Source organism: Polyodon spathula, chromosome 26, assembly GCF_017654505.1.
Source record: "Polyodon spathula isolate WHYD16114869_AA chromosome 26, ASM1765450v1, whole genome shotgun sequence".
Lineage (NCBI taxonomy): Eukaryota > Metazoa > Chordata > Actinopteri > Acipenseriformes > Polyodontidae > Polyodon > Polyodon spathula.
Genome location: NC_054559.1, coordinates 4,126,505 through 4,151,751, shown reverse-complemented (window position 1 = coordinate 4,151,751; position 25,247 = coordinate 4,126,505). Strand labels below are relative to the sequence as shown.

The window sequence follows — 25,247 nt, the reverse complement described above, 5'->3', positions numbered from 1 at the left end:
TTTGCACATAGAGAACCTATTGGTAAATAAGGATTATAACCTAATTACTATAGGTAGGGAAATAGTGTTGGATTTATCAACCCCTGATTTAAAGTGTGTAGCGGGAGAATGAACAGGGAGTGTAAAGAGTGGTTAAAGAGAGCTGTGAGGGGGTGTAAGTGCCACAGTTTTGCCAGAGTACACTACCATATGAGTAGAAAAGTTGGGTGTTGCTATTGCTGCGAGGTCCAGAGCACAGCGTCTGGACAGAGTGCGTAGCACACAACTTAATGTGAGGGTACGGGGGCTCGATAGTAGAGTCCAAGAATGTTAGGTTATTAATATAACCCTGGTTCCCTTAAAAGAATGACAACCATTACCGAATAGGAAGAGCCTCTCTGACAATCAATCACTGAGCATTTATAAAAAAAGCTGCGCTATCAGGGCCCTACTGTGAGAAGGAAGTCCCTTCCACCTCCTGCTGAAGAGGGACATCCTCACAGTAGCATATCACCATTTTCTTTCGAAATCAGAGGTCAGCTGGGAACACAACCTCAAAGGTTGCCATTCTTTTCAGGGAACCAGGGTTATGGTAATAACCTAACATTCCCTTTTAATTGAATGACAACCATTACCAAATGGAAAGCTGTTCCAAAGCTGTCGTGGCTCCAGATTACCGACATTACAGCCTCACGGCGATAGCCTCAGAGCCCTCATGACACCTAAGGGCATGCCGCCTGCAAAACTCTAGAGCCCAGAGAGGGCCTCGCTCGGTTTGCAACATCAAGGTGGTAAAAAGTGCAAATGTCTGACTACCTGTCCATGTAGCAGCATTGCAAAGCTCATCCAAGGAGGCGCCATGAAAGAGAGCCCACAAAGTTGCTTGGCCCCTGGTGGAATGGGCCGTAATGTCCCCCGGCATGGGGGAGTCCGTCTCTTCATACGCCAAGCGTATGGCATCTGCCACCCAGTGCGCTAGACGTTGCTTCGATAGGGCAGACAGACAGCTGGTTGGACTGTCTCCAGGACTCTGTCCTATCCAGGTAACAGCGCAGAGCCCAGACTGGGCAAAGCGAGCGCTGTCTACGGTCTTCCTCTGACTCGTGTGGGGGAGGTTTGAAAGTTTCCAGGTTTCCAAAACCTTTGGCAAAAAGGCTGGGTTTGTTCTTAATGTTACCCGCAAGTCATTTCCAGTGAAAGCCATACATGTGTCATTGATGGACAGCACATGAAACTCATACTCTTCTGGCAGACGTAATGGCTAATAAAAACGCCACTTTCAGGAAAACAGGGCGCAGCTCAGCTGAGACCATGTGCTCAAATGGGGGACCCGTAAGGACACCCAGCTCCAGATCCCACTTAGGGACCATGCTTTACAGGACAGAGCCTCCGATCCCCTTTAAGAAATTGCACTGCCTGGAAGTGTGTCCCAAGGGACACAAAGTAAATTTTATCGTGGCACACTGATATTGCTGCCAGGTAGACCTTCAGAGTGGATGCAGATTTTCCTGCATCAAACATATGTTGTAAGGTTAGGATTGTCACAGGATCGTGACCTTCAGCAATGCACCAGTCTTGGAAAACTTTCCATTTATATCAATACTGAGCTCTAGTGCTAGGCGCCCTAACGGACTGAAGTGTTTCTACCACTACATCTGGCAAACCTCGTCTTGATAGACAGCTCCGTTCAATGGTCAGACCCAGAGCTGGAGCTGGGCTGGGTTTGGGTGTCATAACAACCCCTCCACTTGGCTCAGGAGGTCCTTGAGGAGCAGGAGCTGCCACAGTTGGACCAACAACATGTTGGAGAGGAGAACAAACCAGGGGCACCTCGGCCATCTGGGTGCAACCAGAAAACTTGGGCTGTTTCCACCCTGATCCTCTCTAGCATCAGGGGTAATAGCGGTAACGGCAGGAACGCATACAAGAGTCCCTGTGGCCGGGGGTGATTTAGTGTGTTACTCCCAGGGGGTCCCCGTCTCTCTCCATAGAGAACCATAGGGGGCAATGCGTGGACTCGGCTGTGGCGAAGAGGTCGACTTGTGTCATACGAAACCTCTCTCAAATCTGTTTCACAATCTGAGGGTGCAGTCTCCACTCCGAGCTGTCTGGAGCTCCTCTGGACAGGAGGTCTGCTGCTTTGTTGTCCACACCGGGGAGGTGAACCGCCCTGATGGAATGCGAGTTTCTGTGCACCCAAGACCGAATCCTGTCTTCCGACAGTGAGGCAAGCATGCTCACAGAGTTCAGTTTGATCCCCAAGAACACTGTGGATTGAGACGGTACGAAGTTGCTATTCTGTTGATGTATGGAGAGCCTTAACTTCGTCATGTGATCTATGACCTGTCTGGTGTGCACGTCGGTGCATGCTTTGGAATGTGTGCAAACTAGCCAATTGTCCAGGTAGTTCAAGATCCAAATACCCCGCAGCCTGAGTGGAGCCAGTGCTGCATCCATGCACTTGGAAAATGTGCGGGGTGCCAGCGAGAGGCCAAACGGCAGCACACAGAATTCGTATGCATTGCCTTGAAAGGCAAATCGTAGATATTTTCTGTGCGCAGCGTCTTGCAGGTCGATCGATGTGAACCAGTCGCCCGGCTGGACGGACTGGAGGATACGCTGTGCGGTCAACATGTTGACCTTCCTTTGTTTGAGGAACATGTTGAGGACCCGTCGGTCCAGAATAGGTCAGAAATCGCTGTCCCTCTTGGTCACAAGGAAGTACCTGGAGTAGAAGCCATTGAGGGCATCGCTTGGGTTCACCAAGCACACAGCTTCTTCTGTTGAAGATTGGAGATCTCCTGTTAAAGGAGAATTGCGCATGCTGGTTCAAGGCTGGTAAAGAGCACACCCTTGAAGGGTGGCGGGCCTAAGTGGAATTGCAGAGCGTAACCGTGTCTCATAATAGATAGCACCCAGGAGTCCTGGGTGCAGTCTTGCCATGGGTCATGTCCAGTGGTCAGTCCGGTTGTGACGGTGGAAGGTGGCAGCCGGAGCCCCTCAGGGGAGGTCTCCCTTGGGCTTGGAAGGGGGCATGTCTTTTTTAGGCCCACCCGGAAAACCAGTTACCCCTGGCCGGCGGTGGTCCCTTGCCGCCAGCTCTTCCTCTGCCTGCTTGCTTGGTCTGGGGTGGAGGGCGGTATTCAGGCCCAGTTGCCCCATCAGGCTGAGAAGGCCACCTAGGCTGCTGGCGGTAAGCAGGAAGGCGCGAGAATTTCTAAGCGACCTCCGTGGCCTTGTGGTAAATGTTGTAAAAAAAAATATATATATATATATAAAAACGAGACAGAATATGTGTTCTAATATAATTATGTCAATACATTGGATTTAGTTTTTTTCCGTTTTTCTTTTTTTTACAAATTCCTTTCATGTTTTGTTTCTGTATGTTGATGTACACTGTCTCTGGCAGTGAAATTTAATCCTGCATCCAGTGATATGAGTTAACAAGCTGTACTGCAAAGTACAGTGGTCAAGTGAGTCAAAGAAATGAAGTGTGTTTCGTATTGTGTTTACCCGGTCATGGTCACAGAATGACACTTGTTTACATGGTCCTTAAAGCGGAGTGTGTGTGTGTGTGTGTGTGTTAATTATCTAAGCCAAGATACTGTTTGGAACCCATCTTGCATTCATCCAAATCCACCAACAGAACTAACCAATATCAACTGTAGAGGTTTCAAGTAAGAACATTCATGGTGTATACTTTACTTGGCATGTTCTTTTTTCACCTTTTGCAGTGTTTGTTTTAATCGTTCCATTTTAATATAGTTATTTATTTATTTGTTGCATTTTTATACAAAAGTATCGCAAAGCACAGTACATAGCAGAAAAAACACAATACATTTGTATAACATGTCACACATACAACTGCCACAGTCAGACCATTTAAATAACAATATAGCAGCAATTTTAAAGTTACATTATAACCACTGAGATAAGAAAGCCATTTTATAAAATTGCATTTCAGTCTTGACAGGAGTAGCTATGGAGTCAGTCATATCTGTTTGCTTGTTGATAGTACACTGAACTGTGCATTTCTTACAGTAAGTAATGCAACACATCGTGTGGTTTGGTTTGCATGACTGCTTGACACCACCACAGGATCCAGCTATAAATGGACATGGATAGTGCTTGACTGCTAAACCACCAACTGTGTACATACTGTGACAAATGCACAGCTCAGTATATTGGCCTAGAATAGAGCAGAATGGGGGGCTTGATTGTCTTTAAAATCTTAAAAGGAGTTGACAAAGTTAACAGTAATACTTTAGATGAAGCATAGAGACCAAGACCGGACGACAGTTGGAAATTAAATGGAGGACAGAGAGGAGGCACTTCTTCCCACACCAAACCCAGACAAGCATAGATGGGCCGAATGGCCTCCTCATTCATAAATTCCTATGCTTTTGTTGCTTCCAACCTTCTGTTCTAAGCCTACTTTTACTCAGCTTCCCTCTTGTTCTGCTCCTTCCCCTAAATGTGAAGCAATGTCTTGCGTTAAATTTATCTATACCATTTATGATTTTAAAGACTTAAATCGAGTCCTGTTTTCGTTCTTTTTTTTCTAGGCAGAAGTGATGTAATTATTTTACCCTGTCCTCATAGCTCATGTCATTAAGTCCTGGGATCAGCCTAGCTGCCCTTCTCTGTACCTTCTTGAGTGCAGTCTTTTTTGTAGAGGTGACCAAAAATGCATACTTTAGGCCTGTAGGTGGGGTGTAACTATGGCTTTGTATAATCTTAGCATAACCTCTTTAGACTTAGATTCCACACTTTTTGCATTATAGCCAAACATTCTATTTGCTTTTTTTAATTGTCTCACCACACGGTGAGATACTTTTAATGATGACTCCACTATAACCCAGAGATCCTTTTCAAACTCCTTGTCTACTATTTCCACCCTGTTCATTTTACACTTATAACGTGGATTTTTACGCCCAATGTGCAATAATTTACATTTCTTAACATTAAAATGAATTTGCCAGAAGTCTGCCCAGTAGAGAAGGTCCAAATCCCTTTGAATTAGCTAGACTGCAGATTGAGGCCCATTGTCGTGCCATTCATCCGCCGCCATCACCTCATGTTTCAGCATGATAATGCACGGCCCCATGTCGCAAGGATCTGTACACAATTCCTGGAAGCTGAAAATGTCCCAGTTCTTCTATGGCCTGCATACTCACCAGACATGTCACCCATTGGACATGTTTGGGATGCTCTGGATCGACGTGTACGACAGCGTGTTCCAGTTCCCACCAATATCCAGCAACTTCGCGCAACCATTGAAGAGGAGTGGCACAACATTCCACAGGCCACAATCAACAGCCTGATCAACTCTATGCGAAGGAGATGTGGTCGTGCTGCATGAGGCAAATGGTGGTCACACCAGATACTGACTGGTTTTCTGATCCATGCCCCTACTTTTTTTTTTTCTTAAGGTATCTGTGACCAACAGATGCATATTTGTATTGCCAGTCATGTGAAATCCATAGATTAGGGCCTAATGTATTTATTTCAATTGACCAATTTCCTTATATGGACCGTAACTCAGTAAAATCTTTGAAATTGTTGCATGTTGCGTTTATATTTTTGTTCAGTGTACTTTCTGCTTTTTGTTTTTTAACCAGTTCTGTGTCCAATTACATGTCTTCCCCTGTATTTCTATGCTGTTCTTACTATGTTGCCTTTAATTGCGGTTTGGAAATTATGCATTAGGCTTTATGCTATGTTAGGCTTTATTCACACTATGCTTACATTACATGTGTTAATAAAAAGAGCTGTTTATTGAAGCATTGTCAAATAGTACTGTGGTTGTTATTTTTATGTATTACTTTAATTTTGGTATTATGTAAGCATTATTTTAGCCAGTGGCACATTGCTGTAAAGTTGGATAGTGCAATAATGTAATTGTTTAGTAAATTATGTGTCTTTGATTATTAAAATATACTGAAATGCCCATACCTAGTAGGGATTTCTAGGTATGTTGTTGTTCCAGGAGAAATCTTTAGCAAAGCCAATTATTAGTACAGTATAACTTCTCAAAATATCCTGGCCAATGAGTTGTAACAATGGTAGTGTGTATGTTCTAGATAGAACAAAGGTATAGCATTGCTGTAAATGATGAATACAGGAATGTTTAACATTATTGCTCAAAGACAGTTCATTGTTAAACGACTTAAACTTATTCTTGTGGAATTTACAAATCTCCTTGGTTCAGAGATGAAAGTGAGAAGTTAAAAAAAAGCTGAAAAGTACCAGGAATCTGGGATCCTGTTGGATTTTTTGACTATGCTTCATTTTATGTTACCATGGGAAAAAAAATGGAAGGAAATATAGTGCTAATAAAAACAAATACTAATTGCGTGTGTCATGTAAGTTTAATAACAAATGCTTAAACTTAAAAAGGGTCCGTGTATAACTTAATGTTCTGTTAATAAAAAAAAAAAAAAAAAAAAAAGTTTAAAATGACCTCTTGATTTTTCACTCTGTTTACTATGGGAATCAAATATCTAGCAACATTTTGTTTTTCAAAAGATGCTTGTTTAAACATGATGTGTATTTTATAATTCGCTTTGTCTCCATCAACATCAGGTCACAAAGAAAATGCAGAAGGCAGGCTGTAGTTACTGCGATGAATATTTATTAGGTCTACAGGTTTTGTGCAGCGAATATGGATTTCCAACGCCTTGTACTACTCATGTGGACCAATAAAGAAATGCAGACTTAGTTGCACAGTTTTTCAAACTACCTTTTTTATTCAAAGCTGTAGTGGTTAAACTGAACATTGTTATATGAGAAGGAAGTTAAATGTCAGCAAAACATGCAAAGAAAATGTACAAAATGAAATGTATTCAGCCCCTTAAGTCAGTACTTTTGGTAGAAGCACCTTTTGCAGCAATTACTGTTATGAGTCTTTTTGGATAGGTCTCTACTAGCTTTGCACAGTAGGATGACGACATTTTTGCCCATTCATGGGAAAATTGCTCTAGTTCTGATAAATTTATTGGGGATGGTCGATGGACTGCAATCTTCATGTCTCGCCATAAATTTTCAGTTGGATTCAAGTCAAGACTTTGACTGGTCCACTCAAGAACATCAATTATCTTCTTGTTTAACCGCTCCAGTGTGGCTTCGGCTTTGTGCTTCATGTCACTATCCTGCTGCTCCTGAATTTCCTCCCCAGTTTCAGAGTCTTGGCTGACTCGAACAGGTTTTCCTCAAGGATTTGCCTGTACTTTGCACCATCCATTTTCCCCTCTACCTGACAAGCTTCCTAGTCTGCTGAGAAGTATCCCTTGCTTGACAGTTGGGATAGTGTTGACTGGGTGATGTGCAGTGTTGGGCTTGTGCCAGACATAACGCTTGGAATTTAGACAAGTTACATTTTTGTCTCTTCTAAGCACAAAACCATTTCCCACATGTCTGCAGTATCATCTACGTGCTTTAAGATGAGGCTTTTTGAGTAATTGCTTCTTTCTTGCCACCCATCCATACAGGCCTGCTTTGTGTAGGGACCAGCTTATTGTTGATGTGTGAACACCCATCACAGACATGCAACTTTGCAGAGCTCTCGAGGTCAGTGTTGGCTTCAGAGTGACATGACCAAACCAGTTTCCTGCTTGCCCGGATAATCAGCGCCTTTGAAATTTTCTTGTACCCTTCTCCTCTCTGTGCCTCTCTACTACTTTATCCCTGACTTGTTTCAAAAGCTCCTTGGTCATCATGGTTGCTTTGTGGGATCACTATGTGAGTTGTAGCTTGAATGTTGTTCTATGCCGGAGGGAAATTATCTGCAAGTTAAACCACTTTGAGTACACACAGGCTGAAACCATTTCACTAATTTTGTGACCATTCAAACAAATCATTTGCACCTGAGCTGATTTAATGCTGCAGCAGCAAAGGGGTTGAATACTTTTGCAATTGAGATTAACCTGTTTTTTTCTGTAAATCTTACTCATTTATATACTATATGCATTTTTTAACTTTATCAATGTGGAGTAGTTTGTGTAGATTCTACATATAAAATCTAATTTGAAATCACTGTGAAGTACAGCAAAATGTGAAAAGTTTGCATGGGGCAAATACTTCTGCAAATCACTGTACATATGTATCTTAATTTTTTGTCAGCACCTTCCTTTACATGGTTTTCACCACTTTCTGCAATGTGAACTGTAGAACCGCACCATAACTGTTTAATTCACAGCAACTTGCCAAGACAGACGTCTGCACCTGTGCCTTATTTTTTCAGTTTTTGTTTTATGTAAAAATTAACAAAATACGAACAGCACCAACTCTCACAAATGCATTAATAGTTTAAAAATGAAAGATTAAAAAAAAAAAAAATGTCGGCAACACTTTTCCTCCCGAATCTGCACTGATCACATCAATACAAAAGCAGAAAGCCGCCAAGCCGGAGATTTTTCATCTTTGTTGGTTGTTCCCAACAAAATATGTATGGGTACAATTACTGCAGTATCCAGGTAAAAAAGAAAAATCAATCAATTAATTTTTGTCTTTAAATCGGAAGACAAAATCACATACAGCAAGTAGACCAAGATGATGCACCCCAAGGTACGCTACCTTTTCAGTATATACAAGAGCTAAACATGGGTTCCTATAGGCCTGAAGAAGAGGTGCAGCATTTTGTCCTTCTAGAAACTAGCAAAGGATTTGTGTATTTGGCTACGGATAAATACATTATGGATTTCTTTCTTCAACATACAGTTCAACTGGTTCATGTTAGACAGATCACACATAGTAAGAATATCAAGTGCAAAAAAGTATCAATATTACTCAAGTTTAAAATAAGGAGAGCTTTATTTGAACAAAAAGCAGTTTTTATTTATTTCACTTTTTTTTGTTAATGCAGCAACTCATGCTTGCATCTGAATGATAAATAAAACACTGACAAACTTTTTCATACCAGATTGTTTTGTGTTTGAGAGCATAAACGACTTCTTGAAAATGTTTCTAATTTATTTAATGATGTCCTGGCACACTGTTCCCACCCTTCTAAGCAGTATTCTCAAGGGAACTTCTTTGTGGTCATTCCCAGTGCTGCGTATTGCAGAGGGCTTCATGAATAACTTGATGTCTTGCTTCCTACATCATCATCCTGGGATCCCATACTCTACAAATCAAACAGAGTTTTTTTTTTTTATTAAATACAGTACATGAAAAAAACATGCATCCAATTCCAACTTAAATATTATGAAGATCTGTACTGAAAGCAATAGAAAAATGTCATTAAATTAAGTCTAGCAAGGAACTTTTCAAACCAGTAATTAATTAGTTGCAAGTACGACATTTCTTATAAGCTTTATATCATTAAAATGGCTTTTTCTTCGCCCTTATGTTGCTAAAAAGTTCCTAGGTGTGTAGGGGATAAGTTTAGCATATTTTCCTTGTGTGTATGGAAATCAAAATGTACAGAATCACATTACGTTCATTACCTTTAGGGTGTCTTGTGTTGTCTGTATATTGCAAGTTCTTTTGAGTTTTTTAAAAATCAAATTAGACAATATATTTCTCAACATTTACTAAGGAGAAATACTTTATATACAGATCATGCTCCTCCTGCAACAATACTGGTTTTTTGTTCCCATACTACACAACTAATTTCAATCAGAGCACCACCATTGCTGCAGGACAGCACATGATCTGGATACACTTGCAAACCCAAGTAATTGATTTTGACTATCTATACCTAGTTGCTTTACCTTAAGGTATAAATACAAATACCAAAACAATATGGATTATACTGAGATTTAGAAAATGATTGAGTGCCAACAGCCAATCAGTTTCCAGATCTAGCGGGCTTCTATTTTGCATAGATGCCCCCTGGAACGTTGCAGTGCTTAACTGCGAATTAAATTTTAAATCAATCCGCGCATAAATACCAACTTTTTCCCTTAACATTCTAATCGACAACTAATCTTATAACACAAAAAGCTACATAAACATAATACTTTTTAATGCTGGTCTAGAGACAAGGAAAATGAAAGGACACAGTAAAGGCGGCTCAATTCGCAGCTATTGGACAGCAAATCAACAGGAAAGACATGATTGGTCAACAATTCTGTCATAAGCTGCCTCAAAACCAGCCAGTCAAACTGCCAACCGTTTCAGTTCTTTCTGCACCAGCCAATCCACTTCCTTCCGGCTTGAATGAGCCCCGCCTTCAACAAGCTTCGAGTCCACCTCTATACTACACAGACTATTCAACAATCCTACAGTTAATTTGTCTGGCAATGTCATAATAATAATAATAATAATAAACAAACAAAAAACACTTCTCTACGTGTATGTTTTCTATTCTAATTATGTTAGGGACTATTTTCTTCAGTGGAAAGTTACCTGCGAAATATCAGAAGTTCAAGGTAAATATAGGTTTTAAAGTTTTTTTTTTTTTTAAATGAGATAATTTAGATAAAAGGCTTCCATTACTGGTAGTTTATCTGTTATTCTGTTCTTGTAGAGACTGACACAATGGTTACAGTTTCTTTACAAATAAAGCTGGTTGTACCCAGTGGTTACAGTGGGGCAGTATACATAAGGAAAAAAAAAAAAAATCTAGGATGAAAAAAATTATATAAATGTTATACTGCTGCAAATCTCCCTACCTTGACTTTTAGTTTCAAACCAAAAAAAAAAAAAATTGACTTTTCTGCAAGTATGTTTCACCGCAGGTCACATGTCCTTATTCTCCGGAAGTACCTCCCCTGTAGGTCACTGTACCCACAAATTTTATGCATTAAGTGTGTTGGAAATCTTATCAGTCAAATTCTACTAATACTTTGTGTTCAATTTCATCGGTTTTATTTTTGTGTAATAGTTTGATAAGATGATAGGAACAATCTAAGAGTCTGAGCAATCACTGAGTGACGATTCCAACACTTTGGACAACACAAAAACACCAGACCTACAAAAAGTCGGCACCAAACCCAAACTAAAATCAGCAAACTTCTAAATCAGCCAGGATCTTCACTATCTGGAGAAGAGCAAAGAAACTCCCCTGCAAGTATTAATTCTGTTGATTACCCTGATTGTTGGAGTAAACAACACTATCTGGAATACTAAGAAAGTAAAACAATTTTATGTTTTCATCGTATAACATTAAAACACCAACAAGTTTCATAATAACATATTGTAGGTGGCATTTAAATCAGCAGCTCTGGCCAGCCGGGATTTTTTTTTTGTGCATACCGGTACCTTTTTCAAACCACTTTAAAACACTGGTTATACCTGGTAGCACCTGTTTTGCATGTAGCTATGCATCAGTGTGCAGTTTATAACAAGCCAACTTGTATAATCTTACTTTCTGTACAAACTGTGGGTTTACTGTGATCTCCTGATCCATGGATTTTAGTTTCTCATCCAATTCTATACACTTCAGCATCTGAAATAAGCAATAGCAGAATTCAGCATTTACAAGCTGAGAAAGAAACATACTGAAGATTAAATCACTTAACAGGAAACTAATTTAGGAAAACAATGATATGTGTAGAACTATATTACAAGAAGAATTTAATCAAAATATGACACTGTAAATTTGCACTGAGATCTAAATGATCATAATTCTTTAATTAACTGGCTAGTTAAAGTTTTGTGAATCAGGAGTTAATGGCTGTGAAACTGCTGCTGCTGCATTACTTACCTCTTGATCAGTGTTGTGGAGCATGGCAGGATTATTGTATTTCTCTGGGTTATCATGAAAACTGACCATCCCATCTTTCTGGTTAATACTAGCATAAATCTCACCATCTTCAATCTGAAAAAACAAAATATATTATCATCATCATCCTCATCTAGTATCATTATAATCACTCTTCTTGTTCCAATATAACAATGAATAAGGCACAGAGGAACTTGAGGAAGAGTAGTATAACGCATGTAGTATTAATGAAATAAGAAATTACTTGCGAGGTGGTTCAAGGCAGTTTAGACTGACGGTCCTCAGAAAGCAAAGGCTCTTTAGGGATGAGAAAATCATCCAACTCAGCCAAACCCCCCCCCCAATCCCCTCCCGCCCTTCTTGCGCCTAAACATTTAAAATAATAATAAAAAGTGTTTAAAATTGTTTGACTTTTTAAATACTGTTTTCCAGTGTTCTTCTCAACACTGCTTTAAGGTTTCAAATAAATACTGCTAGTAATACAATTTCTGTCTCATGTCACCATGTATTATAGCCACAGGTTTACGTAACTTTTAACATTAGGCTCTCATGCGAGTTCCAGCAGGAATGATTTGGTATGCACCAAAATTGATTACAGATATAGACAGAGATACACAGTGCCTATAGTAAGTATTCACCCCCCCCCCCCCCCCCCCACTGGACGTTTTCACAGTTTGTTGCGAGATCTTGATGCATTTAAATGGGATTCTTTCCCTTTGATTTACACAACCTACTCACCTGCTGAATGTGCACCCTATTATGATTCAAGGGCAGCACAGATATCCCCCATTACGACAAACCAGATCTCAAACATATTTTATAAAATGCACTGCTAAGAAAGCTATACTGTATCAGGACATAATACAAACACACTTACACACCTCAAATCTAAGGAACAGTTTCATATTTCATTCCATATGTATTCTTACCATGTGAAGCACATACTTCTCAGCCTCCTGGGACCCAGATAACTGAACTCTACTCGCCATATCTTGTAAGGACAATGTCAAAAAGGTCTGCAAGAAGGAAAAAAAGGTACTAATAAATCAAGTTTTTTGCAGCAGTAGTTAAATGTATGTGTTCTACAGTTAATACCAAAGTCTAACTACTAAGAATAAAAAGGTGTACAAAAAGCAAAAATCTGTAATCACACATTCATATAAGCTAAGAGTGGAACAGTACACTTCTCTCTGGAAAATTACTGCGGTATGCAGGGATAAATGCGATAGACTACCTGTATGATGCATAATAAGATCAAATGATTTAATGGTGGACTACTTTGTTAAAATGACAAATTGTCTCTTTCCAACTATAAAAATCACACTTAATTTTTTTGTGAAATACACAAAATATCATCATCATACTTCTATTATGATGCAATATATCATCAAGACAGTACACCCCTAATACTGGCATTTAACTACCTCACACGTTTCAAGACATTTTTCCATATTTAAAACATCACTGGGTGAACATTATATTCCTTGTTACTTCAGAGCCTTATGTTCCTCTTGCAGCCTCTCTGGGACGTACCGTACACGAAGTTAAACATATAGCCTCTAGGAGAAAGGTTTTCAAAGATCCAGTTACTAATGAGACTTTCTTTGTTTAAAAGGGAATATGTAGAAATTGTACACTAGTTTACATCCAGTATAACTGAAAACATGCTACAAGAATTCCTAATGCAGCAAGAATTTCTCTTACCTTCGTTAGTCTCTGAATGTTCTTTTTGTAGAGAGATGACAAGCACTGTTTGACGAGTCCCATGTTGTTATCTCTCGTAAATGTTTCATTGTGTTTATTTACCAGGTTTCGAAGTTCTGCTGGGTTATTTGTTGAATACACTTGTGCAAGTTCATGGTAGGCAATGCTAAGAGGCTGCAAGACAGGAGTAAATTACAATTGTAATGTACATTAAAAAAATCACAATGAACAGTGTAATACACAGTAGACTACAGGTAGCTATGCAACCACTTTTTAAATACAGGGCAAAGATTATGCAAAAAAAATATAGCACACCTCTTTTGTCACTAATGCCAGGTCAGCTTAATTAGTTAAATTAACTATAAACACAAACAAACTACAGTAATCCATCGTGTATCTGCTCGTCGCCTATCAACCCTAATCGTTTATCCGGAGTGATCACGCTCTTCAACACCACCCAAGCGTACAGTGCTAATACAAAATGGTTACAGGTAAGCGAAAGCGAGTTATGCTTACAATTTTCTCGTAAATCTATGCATTTTGCTACTGTGTAAATTACCTGACACTAATGGAAGTGTATACAGCAGTGTGGCAGGGCAGGAACCCTGCACACAGACAGGGTTTTTTGTGTAAATGTATATTGTAAATACTGTGCATTTATTGTAATTAATAAATGAAGTAACTGACTCTCCTGGGAAAGCCAGCCTGCTGTGTGTGATTAGCAGCTGTGGGATCACCAGGTAGGTGTGTTCCAGCGGGGTGTCAGATATAAACAGATTCACCTCAGGGCTGCTGCAAAACCAAACTCAACTGGGCTAAAGAAGCTGAAATTCACTGACATATGTGTGAATGAGCGAGTGTGTGAGAACCAGAATCAGGGTTGGCTACCAAAGAGTGAGTATGCAAATCAAAGCCTGGCGAGTAGCCGGAGTTCGTTTATTGAAGACTAGTTCAGATATTGTAGATCCCACCAAAGTTTTCATACACTGTGTTGTATGTACTCCGTGCTGGTAGCGTCACGTGAGTGGTTTAGTGTGTTGATATGCAAATAAATCCTGTTCGCCTGTGGGGCATCAACGTCCGTCTCGATCTCCTGCACATACCCACACAGCAGACAGCTACCCCGTTATTAACCATTAATACCCTGTATCTTTGTAAACAAGGGATTTAGGGGAGCTCCCTAATAAAAGCAGAATCTTAAAACAATAATTGTGTAATTTAGTAACCTTTACAGCTGTGTATAATGGTATTTAAAACAGGATTAATTTATCATATCCGCTCTTATTCTGGTCCCACCAGTCAGATATGTCACAGATTACTGTACTGTTACCTGAAAATAATATTTTGAATATTTTTCCACTTATAGAATTGAAGTACTATATTTCATTTAGCAGTAGTGAGAATGTTAAACCCATTCTCTCCTATTCATTTTTTTTTTTGTCAGCATGGCATATTTAGCTAAACATAAAACGCTGCCTTACCTTAATGAACCTTCCCACTATCTGTGATGTGTACTTGGGAAGCTGCTGAACTTTGCCATGAAGAATCAGGGAGACCAAAATATACTTTTTATACGCCTCCAACATAATGTGACTGACCGCCATTGCTGGAGTGGTTATAGCCTGAATATATATACAAAAAATAAACAATAAACATGGATTTTTTTTTTTTTTTTCTTGAAGTGACTGTAGCTAACAAAATACAGGTGTATACTTACATTTGTTACACAGTCTCAAGTGGCCACTTTTCAAAGAAACATATGTTACAGTAAACTTGTATTTTATGTTGAAACATGATATAAGGTACTACATTTGTTTAAAACAAAAATCTGTTTGCAGCCATGCTGCGTTAGCTTTGCACTTGCTAGGTCACCTGGAGGGGTGTGTGTGTGTGGGTGTGGGTGTCAAGAACTACAATCTTTAAAGACATTAACAGTTACATTTTTTCAGAAAATGATTTTTTAAATCTAAAATTACCTGTTCATAGAAATAGAGAGCCCTTTCAAAGTTTTTTAGTCCTGTGTAGATCATGCCACCGTAATAGTAATAACACAAAAAGTGCTTTGCATCGAACGCGCCATTTTCTTTACAAATATCCATCATATCCAGCTCAAGGTATTGAAGGACAGGTTTGAAGCACTTTGCCAACAAGCACAGCTGTGGACAAAAAAAAAAAAAAAAAAAAAAAAAAACACACATCAATTTAACAAACAAGATCAAACATCTTATATGAACTCTATGTTACTTAAATACATGATCTTGGGTAACATTTATTAATCATGATACAAGACCAAAATCGCCCGAAGAATCCGGTAGTTCACCAACCGGTTTTCAAATAAAAAATAAGCGTGTTCTATAGTTGATATGAATACATACTCTCCCTAACATGTAATTGTTGTCCTATAACAAAATGATCCATTACTAAATTACCATTCTATCTTCTTATGCATCATACAAGTATCCCATCAGGACTTTCACATATCGTATCTCAACATGAATAGCTTGATAAGTATCCTATCGTGACATTAGTTTATGGTTTCACCCCTACTTATTTATTCATATTATCTTACCAACTTGCACCTAAAAGATTTGCTTTTATGCAACTTGTCTGCTTTGGCTTTTGTTAGGGGTATAATCTTACTGTGTATTAATGAACCATGACACTTTCTTTACATGATATACCTTATCGTTAGAGGTATGTAATCGCTTGTATCGTGATACAAGACCAAAAGCACAACATAGCTCATTGTACTGTAGTTCACCAAGTGGTTTTTGAATGAAGAACAGGTGTGTTTTATAATTGATATAAATATACACTCTCCCTAATATTTAATTGTTGTCCTTTAACAAAATGATCCACCATTAAGTTACCATTTTATCTTATTATGCATCATACAAGTATATCATCAGGACTTTCACATGTATTGTGAAACATTTCGTATCGTAACATTCTAGGGATGCAAATCTGTTATGATCGGTTTGGTCTTTATCAATTCTTTCAGCTGTTTTTCTATACAATAGTTTCAGTAAAACTAAAATGAAAGTTTAAAACCAAACTGCATTTGCGCAGACAAGAGAACAGGTCATACCATTACTGCACACATGTTTTTTTTTTTTTTTTATTAATTTCTGTAACTAATAAATAAGCTTAATGCAGTGCTATTGCATCACTCATACAAATGTATTATAGAATCAGACAATGTAGAAAGAATAAAAGACTATTTAACATTTTCCTGGAGCCCCCATTGTCGAAGCGGTTGGTTGTAAGTGGCAAATCCCCTCTGAGCAGAACTGCAGCTCATGGTTTTTGAAATTGCAATTACTTAATAAGCATGTTGATTTCAAAGTGATTAAGGTGTTTGGCAGCATGTGAAAATAATTTCTAATGCTAATTTAAAATAGCACCTACATTTATGTCATCAAAAAACTAAAGCTGCAACTCAGGCAGGCCGCCAGCCACGCCAAAAAAGATACACAAAGTTCTTGTTTAGCACGCTGGTTTATTATAGCTTGTTACTACAATACATGACTAATTTAAAACACCTTCCAGTTGGTCTGTAGTATCCTTTTTGCTCGTTTTGCAGCATCACTCAGTTTACTGCTTAGACCTGCATTTTTTTTTTTTTTTTTAACTCAAAACTTTCGGCTTCAGCTTTACACTTGTTAGGGTGCATTTTTTAAACAAAAGGTTTAGTTTATGATACATCGGCTGTGCTTGCACATGTCTGCTAGTACTAGCACCAGCACCTTTCATCAACAACCCTAAACGCAAACTGGCCTAGATGTGTGAAAACCCAGACTAAGTATGAAGCCACAATTATCTTTACTGATGACAATCTTATAAAATGCTTAAGGTATGTTATAATATGAACAATCTACATGCATGCGATGAGCTCCCAGAAATGCAGACAGCTTACTGCCGAGACTGCATAATGTGACAGCAGTGTACCGCTACAACCCTAACATTTATACAGTCAGAACAAGAGCTCAACAACAAAATGTTTGAGAAAGATTGTTCATTGAAAAATATTTTTTTTGGTGAACAGAGTGATAATACAAAAGCATTTTGAAGGTAAATGTATTCAGATAACTTTTGTATGAAATGCTATCCAAATGCATAATTTTTATGATGTACGCAACTGACAACACACAAAATAGTTTACTCACTTGACAGAGGTCTGCATGAATTGAGGTAAGCTGGTTTGTATTCATCTGCATTTTATCAATGGCTTGCTGCAGAATGCCGACACCCCTTAGTGGCTATTCAGACATGCAGAAAAATAAATAACTGTTATAAATAGTATTAATTTAGTTACAGTGCCTATAAATAGTCTACACCCCTTTCAAAATGTTCACCTTTTGTTGCCTTATAGCCTGGAATTAAAATGCACTAAAAAAATCCACACATCCTACCCCACAACTTCCAAGTGAAAAAAATATTCTAGAAATTTGTAGAAAATTAATTAATAAAAACTGAAAGAGCTTGGCTGGATAAGTGTCCATCCCCTTTGTAATCGCAATCCTAAATTAGCTCAGGTATAATCAATCGCCTTCAAAATCACACACCAAGTTAAGTGGCCTCCACCTATGTTAAATTGTAGTGATTCACATGATTTCAGGATCAATTCAGCAGGTCCTGTAGGTTCCCTCTGCTGGGTAGTGCATTTCAAAGCAAAGACTCAAACATGAGCATCAAGGCGCTTTCAAAAGAACTCCGGCACAAAGTTGTTGAAATGGACAGATCAGGAGATGGGTATAAAAAAAAATTTCCTCATTTTTTTTTTCAAAAGTTTTCGGAACTTATAGGGAACCACGGTACCAGTTCTGCTAATAATTCTATACCTTCCACAATAATGGTGTGCTAGTCCGCTGGTACCTTCCACAGATCCGGCGGGTGGTCTCCTTGTGTACTCCCTTCGACTCGTTCCTCGTACTCTGACTAGGTCTTTCCATGGTACTCCGGTTCCACCCGTACCAACCTACACCTGTGTTGTTTATAGGGTTTACTGTGAGGTTTTTATACCATCGCTACATACGCCATCCCACCATGTCTTCCTTCGGTAATGAGTGCTTTCGGTGGGAACTTAGCGTAAAAACTTCAAACCTTTTTTTTTGTTGTTTTTTGATGTGAGCCTCTAAGACAGCGGTGCAACCGTTTTTCAAAAACACCACACTGATTTGAATTTTAACTTGAAAACCTCCAACGGATTTCGATCGCAGTACAATACAAGTCGTGAGTTTCTGTGTCAGAGAGACTACTTCATAGCCAATGGCCCGGGTCTGTACATGTGACAAACAATATGCCGTATAAGACCACTCCAAAATCTGGTCTTCCCTTTGGTAGGGTGGTAAGAAGGAAGCCATTACTCAAGAAAGCCCACCTTGAATCACATTTGAAGTATGGTAAAAAAAAAAAAAAAAAAAAAAAAACACACTCGGGAAATTCTGTAGCCACGTGGCAAAAAGTTTTGTGGTGTGACTAAATTAAAATTGAACTTTTTGGCCTAAATGCAAAGCGTTATGTTATGTTCAGCACTCAAAGAACACCATCCCTACTGTGAAGCATGGTGGTGGCAGCATCATGTTATGGGGATGTTTCTCATCGGCATGGACTGCGGCACTTGTCAGGACAGAAGGGAAAATGAATGGAGCAAAGTGCAGAGAAGTCCTTGAGGAAAACCTGCTGCCCTCTGCAAGAAAGCTGAAACTGGGACGGAAGTTCACCTTTCAGCATAACAACGACCCAAAGCTACACTGGAATGGCTAAGGAACAAAAAGGTAAAAGGTCCTTGAGTGGCCCAGTCAGAGCACCGACCTAAATCCAATCAAATATTTGTGGCATGACGAAGATTGCTGTCCATCAGCGCTCCCCAAGGAACTTGACAGAGCTTGAACAGTTTTGTAAAAAATTGTCAAATATTGCCATCTAGGTATGCAAAGTTGCTAGAGATCTATCCCAACAAACTCACAGCTGTAATTGCTGCCAAAGGTGCTTCCACAAAGTATTAACTCAGAGGGGTGGAGACTTATCCAATTATGATCTTTCAGTTTTGTATTTTTAATATATAATTTTATCCCCAATAAAAACTTTTTCCCCTTAACAGTGTGGAGTATAGTGTATAGATATGTGGAAAAAAAACTAATTTAATGCATGAAACTCGAGGCACTGTCACAACAAAACGTGAAAAAAAGTTCAAGGGGATGTAAACTTTCTATAGGCACTGTACATAGCTGTAATGTTTGCCGTGTCCTTAAATGATACTGGCAGGACATGTTAGTCATAAATACATAAAATTATCAGGTTACAGCAATTCATTTTCTGTAATTAGATAATATTTTATACGTTTGAACAGATGAACTCATAACTTAAATATCTGCAACATATTAAACCATTATATTCATTATTTAAACCTGCTCCTGTTTAGACCAATTAACACTGAGGTTATATAAAGGTTTCCTCACAACCAGATTGGTTACACATACAGTAATACAGAAGTGAATGTGCCCTTATGTTGCATATTCTGCAAGTTTTAATGATTGTATCCTGAAACGTAGCAGACTAACACACTGCAACACTGAAAGTGGTACTACATTGAACAAAAATATAAACACAACATGTAAAGTGTTGGTCCCATGTCATGAGCTGAAATAAAAGATCCCAGAAATTCTCCAAACACACAAAAAGCTTATTTCTCTCAAATTTTGTGCACAAATTTGTTTACATCCCTGTTAGTGAGTATTTATCCTTTGCCAAGATAATCCATCCACGTGACAAGTGTGGCATATCAAGAAGCTGATTAAACAGCATGATAATTACATAGGTGCACATTGTGCTGGGGATAATAAAAGGCCACTATAAAATGTGCAGTTTTGTCACACAACACAATGCCACGGATGTCTCAAGTTTTGAGGGAGCGTGCAATTGGCATGTTGACTGCAGAAATGTCCACTAGAGCTGTTGCCAGAGAATTGAATGTTCATTTCTCTACCATAAGCCGCCTCCAACGTCATTTTAGAGAATTTGGCAGTACGTCCAACCGGCCTCACAACTGCAGACCAGATGTAGCCACGCCAGCCCAGGACCTCCACATCCGGCTTCTTCACCTGCGGGATCGTCTGAGACCAGCCACTCGGACAGCTGATGAAACTGTGGGTTTGCACAACCGAAGAATTTCTGCACAAACCGTCAGAAACCGTCTCAGGGAAGCTCATCTGCGTGCTCGTCGTCCTCACTAGGGTCTTGACCTGACTGCAGCTCGGCGTCGTAACCGACTTCAGTGGACAAATGCTCATCTTCGGCCACTGGCACGCTGGAGAAGTGTACTCTTTGCGGATGTATCCTGGTTTCAACTGTACCGGGTAGATAGCAGACAGCGTGTATGGCATCGTGTGGGCGAGCGGTTTGTGACGTGGTGGCGGTGGGGTTATGGTACGGGCAGGCATAAGCTACGGACAACAAACAATTGCATTTTATCGATGGCAATCTGAATGCACAGAGATACAGTGATGAGATCCTGAGGCCCATTGTTGTGCCATTCATCCTCCGCCATCACCTCATGTTTCAGCATGATAATGCACGGCCCCATGTCGCAAGGATCTGTACACAATTCCTGGAAGCTGAAAATGTCCCAGTTCTTCCATGGCCTGCATACTCACCAGACATGTCACCCATTGAGCATGTTTGGGATGCTCTGGATCGATGTGTACAACAACGTGTTCCAGTTCCCGCCAATATCCAGCAACTTTGCACAACCATTGAAGAGGAGTGGCACAACATTCCACAGGCCACAATCAACAGCCTGATCAACTCTATGCGAAGGAGATGTGTCGCGCTGCATGAGGCAAATGGTGGTCACATCAGATACTGACTGGTTTTCTGATCCACGCCCCTACCTTTTTTTTTTTTTTTTTAAGGTATCTGTGACCAACAGATGCGTAGCTGTATTCCCAGTCATGTGAAATCCATAGATTAGGGCCTAATGAATTTATTTCAATTGACTGATTTCCTTATATGAACTGTAACTCAGTAAAATCTTTGAAATTGTTGCATGTTGCATTTATACTTTTGTTTAGTGTAGATTTTAACCATTAACATCTAAATGGTTACAGAAGAACAAATAAGCTTATTTTACCTGTTTCCGTTCTACAAGAGAATTTGTCAACTGATGGCAAAGGCCAGCAACTACAAAAAAAAAGAAAAACTGCATCAACAACATCACTTCAAATAGCTTTTTTTTTTTTTTTTTTTTTTTTTTTTTAAACTGACAAATTTTTTTACTGAATTTGATATTGTGCAGTGTTGAAGACTTACATGTGTCTGTTGCATATCTGACATGTTCTCCATTACAAGTGCTTATGAAGAGCTGAACCTGTGAGAATAATGTTTCAAAGTCGGGGATGTTTGGCATGGAAAACTTTACAAACCTGCAATGAATAGACAGCTATTTACAAACTTGCAATTAATATTTTCACACACTTAGTCTACGAAACCGCCACAGAAAGATCAATAATCACACATTGCCCACTACATTTCACATTAATGTACACCAACATAAAATACTCTTCATCACTTGATCAAGGGTTGCAATCATCTTTCTTCTAGGCAGTTACATAAGACAGAAGTGAAACTGCAGTAAAACATCATCACTGCCACATCTTAATAGTGTAAACCCCCTTTTTCATTAGCATATCATTAATTATAGCTAGTTTCCCTACAAACATCTGGTACTGTATACTTAGTGTTCCACGTTTCCGGTTTATTCTGAATTTTACAGAAAAATAAGAATTTTTTTTTAAACTTTTTTTTACTGATTTATACCCGATTTTTGTCTACTATTCAATATTTTCACGGTACTATTTTCTAGGAAAAAATGCCGTTTTATTTTGACTCCGACATTGTAATAAAAAGCCTACACTGTATCCTAGAATACAGCAGGTACGTTTAGACATCAGAGGATCAAATAACATTCAAACGTGGTTCTCTGTTCACAAACACATTATCACTTGATTATGTTGGCCAATCAAAGTCTGATTATTGTGGCAATTGCTGGGTGTAACTACTAGCTTGATCAAAAACTAAATTGAAATACTTACACAAAAATATAATATTTTGAGTGGATGAGGAATGGGAAGAAAACGTAAATCAATTTCTGAATATAGAAAAGAAAACAAACATTTCAAAGTATACAAAAAGCAAAAATAGCAGAAGTGGCTCAGATGAGGCAGAGGATGCATAGCACTGTAAATACTGCTGCATGGAGGTACATGTTCACACTGACAATAAAAGAACATACTGAAAAATAAGCGACACATTAATCTAAAACAAGAAAGTGAACTGAGAGACAAGCAATCTATTTATGCAGCTTTTACACGCGCTTTAATAAAACCAAAGAGCGCAGAATGACTGTGTTAATGAGTTTGTCAGAGTGCTGTGCTTTGCTGGACAGCCACTGTTTATTGCAGAGAGGTGTGTATTGGTGACTTTGTACAACAACACTGTCCATCAGCGAAAACACGCTGACAATCTTAATTGTAAATACTTGACAAAAAATCGTGATGTTTGAGTTGGTAAACTTATGGAACGCATTGATGGAAATGTCCAGTGTGATTTTTGACGCGTCTCCCGATGGCTTGCACCATCCAGTTCTGTCCATTCTTTTTGTGATTTCAAGGTGCTGATGTAATTGATTTTTACCTATGTAATCAATTTTTACCTATGTTAAAAACATTTCTGTTTACCGATTGTATCCCTATTTTAATATATGTAAAATAAACTGAAATATTATCAAGAAAGTTTTTAAAGATAAAAACCGAAAACGCGGAACACTATGTATACTGCACAAGACAATAGTTGCATAAATCAAGGTTTTCATTTCTGAACGATATTTCACTGCTTAATCAGACAGAGAATCAAGTGAATTCTGATTTGCTTAAGAACTTAAAACAGGAAACCTTTTCTGTAAATTTTTGTAAGGAACATATTCTGCAATATTCCTGATGTGAACAGATAAAAGAACAATATAAAAACAAAGCTGAGCAGATGGTAACAATTTGTTAATCAGCTGCCAGAATAAAGTTCCCTCTGGTTTCATGGTATTTGGTTTTTAAGCATCATTAGGGTTTGTTTACAGTATGTCATGGCATACAGCGTATAAAATTCACTTACAGGACTGCAAGAACCCCGAGTGAGTGCTCCTGTATGTCCAAAGCCCCTAGCACTGTGTCTAGATGGGACAGGTTCTTTGCCAGCAGCTCCCCACTTTTGTTAATCAGCTCACAGAGTTGTGTCATCTGACCTGAAAAAACAAACAAACAAAAAACAGTAAATAACATGTATGTAAACCATAAGACCTGAACACTGAGCATATTACCCGGCATTGTGAACCATTTGGTAATGCCTGCTTGCTTTTATACCTCAATGTCCCAGCACAATTAATTACCATTTTTATTTATTTTAACTGAGGTTATTAGTTTTTTGTTTATTTTATGTATCCTTCCACATAAGCACAATAAAATGAACGTTCTACAAAATATAGTTCTTTAAAAAGTAATCAGTGCTATAAGGCATTTCCACTATGAACTGTCAGACAAATTAGAAACGCCTAAATTACAAACACACACAGTTACAACGCATTTCCACCTACAGTATTAGTATGTAAAAAAAATAATTAAATAACCGGTCCCTGAGCCATAACAAAGTTCAACAAATGTATAACCTCCCACTGCTTAAAGTAACAGCAGAAGTTATAAACAGAGAGCAATGAAGGAATTATATTATTAAATTGAGCATGCACGTTTTACAAGAATACGTTCTACTTCTGTAGAATATATAGTTTTAAACCACAACGGCCAGACAATAATACTACCTTGCCCTTCCTATACATTTCAGGTCATTATTATATAAGGCATGCTCCGAATTCTGGTTAGTATCATATGGTTTATATTGTGTCACAATTCTATTTCCTGTTATGTTATGATAATCAACTGCTTATGACAAACTACAGTAGTTCTATGATTGGTTTAAAGCAGGATAATGCACATTACGTATCATACTGGCTAAAATGCAAGTCAGATTAGCAATGTGAATTATCGGCAAAACACTGGTACATCTCCCATTTGAAAATTAACCCAAATTCAATTGCAATGTGAACTGGTGGTATCAGTATACCAGGCCCAAGAACGGCATTGTAAACCGGAAGTTCCGTCCCCAATTAAATCGACTTTTACGCCAAGAAACAAAACACACCCAGGCTAAACGGTATTTTACTGCTTTTAGTTTAAATGTTCATTATTTAACTAAACATTTATTGTGTTCATGCAAGGCGCCACCCTCGAGAAGGCGACGTAACGAAGACGTTTAAAAAATGAACCCATCAAATATGCTAACATGATAAAGCAAAATTGCAGGCTTCATTTAAACAAATGAAACGTATTTTAGTTTTTAACACGTCGTCAGCCAACCGTACCTTGAGCGGAGAGCTGCCGAACATTGTTAACAAACTGCTCCAAGGCGGAAGCCATCCTTCTTTTTTATGTTTTGGGTTGTAAATGTTCAGTTTACTTTCATTCAAACGACAGTCACAGCTCGCAGTGGTGAGGGGCCAGAGAGCCGCCACTGTGGGGGAAGTATCGTGAGATTTCTCAGCGAGATCTTTTTTTATGGGTTGTTGGCGCATGCCATCTCAATGGAGACGACGCGCGCCCTCTACCATTATATACGTGCATTTATTTATTCCCTTATGTTTTCTTCAATATAGCGCTTTTTATCAAACGTATTGCAAAGCACTGCAGTACATAGCAGAAAAAAAGAATAATACATTTGTATTGCATGTCACACATACAACTGCCACAGTCAGACCATTTAAATAACAGTATACACATAATACAAAAGCAAAAGC

The 25,247-nt window shown here is 38.8% G+C and overlaps 1 protein-coding gene across 1 annotated transcript; it reads right to left on the bottom strand.

Annotated features, from left to right (window-relative positions):
- Nucleotides 1–8,771: 8,771 nt before the first annotated feature.
- cops3 (COP9 signalosome subunit 3) lies at nt 8,772–24,974 on the bottom strand. Its single transcript, XM_041230052.1, has 12 exons — nt 24,816–24,974; nt 23,516–23,645; nt 21,662–21,774; nt 21,483–21,532; nt 17,518–17,610; nt 15,328–15,507; nt 14,833–14,973; nt 13,352–13,525; nt 12,577–12,663; nt 11,630–11,743; nt 11,291–11,371; nt 8,772–9,103 (listed from the first exon to the last, which is right to left on the bottom strand). The coding sequence occupies exons 1-12, from the start codon at nt 24,868–24,870 to the stop codon at nt 9,050–9,052; spliced, it is 1,272 nt and encodes a 423-aa protein (XP_041085986.1). The 5' UTR covers nt 24,871–24,974; the 3' UTR covers nt 8,772–9,049.
- Between the last annotated feature and the right edge of the window lie 273 nt (nt 24,975–25,247).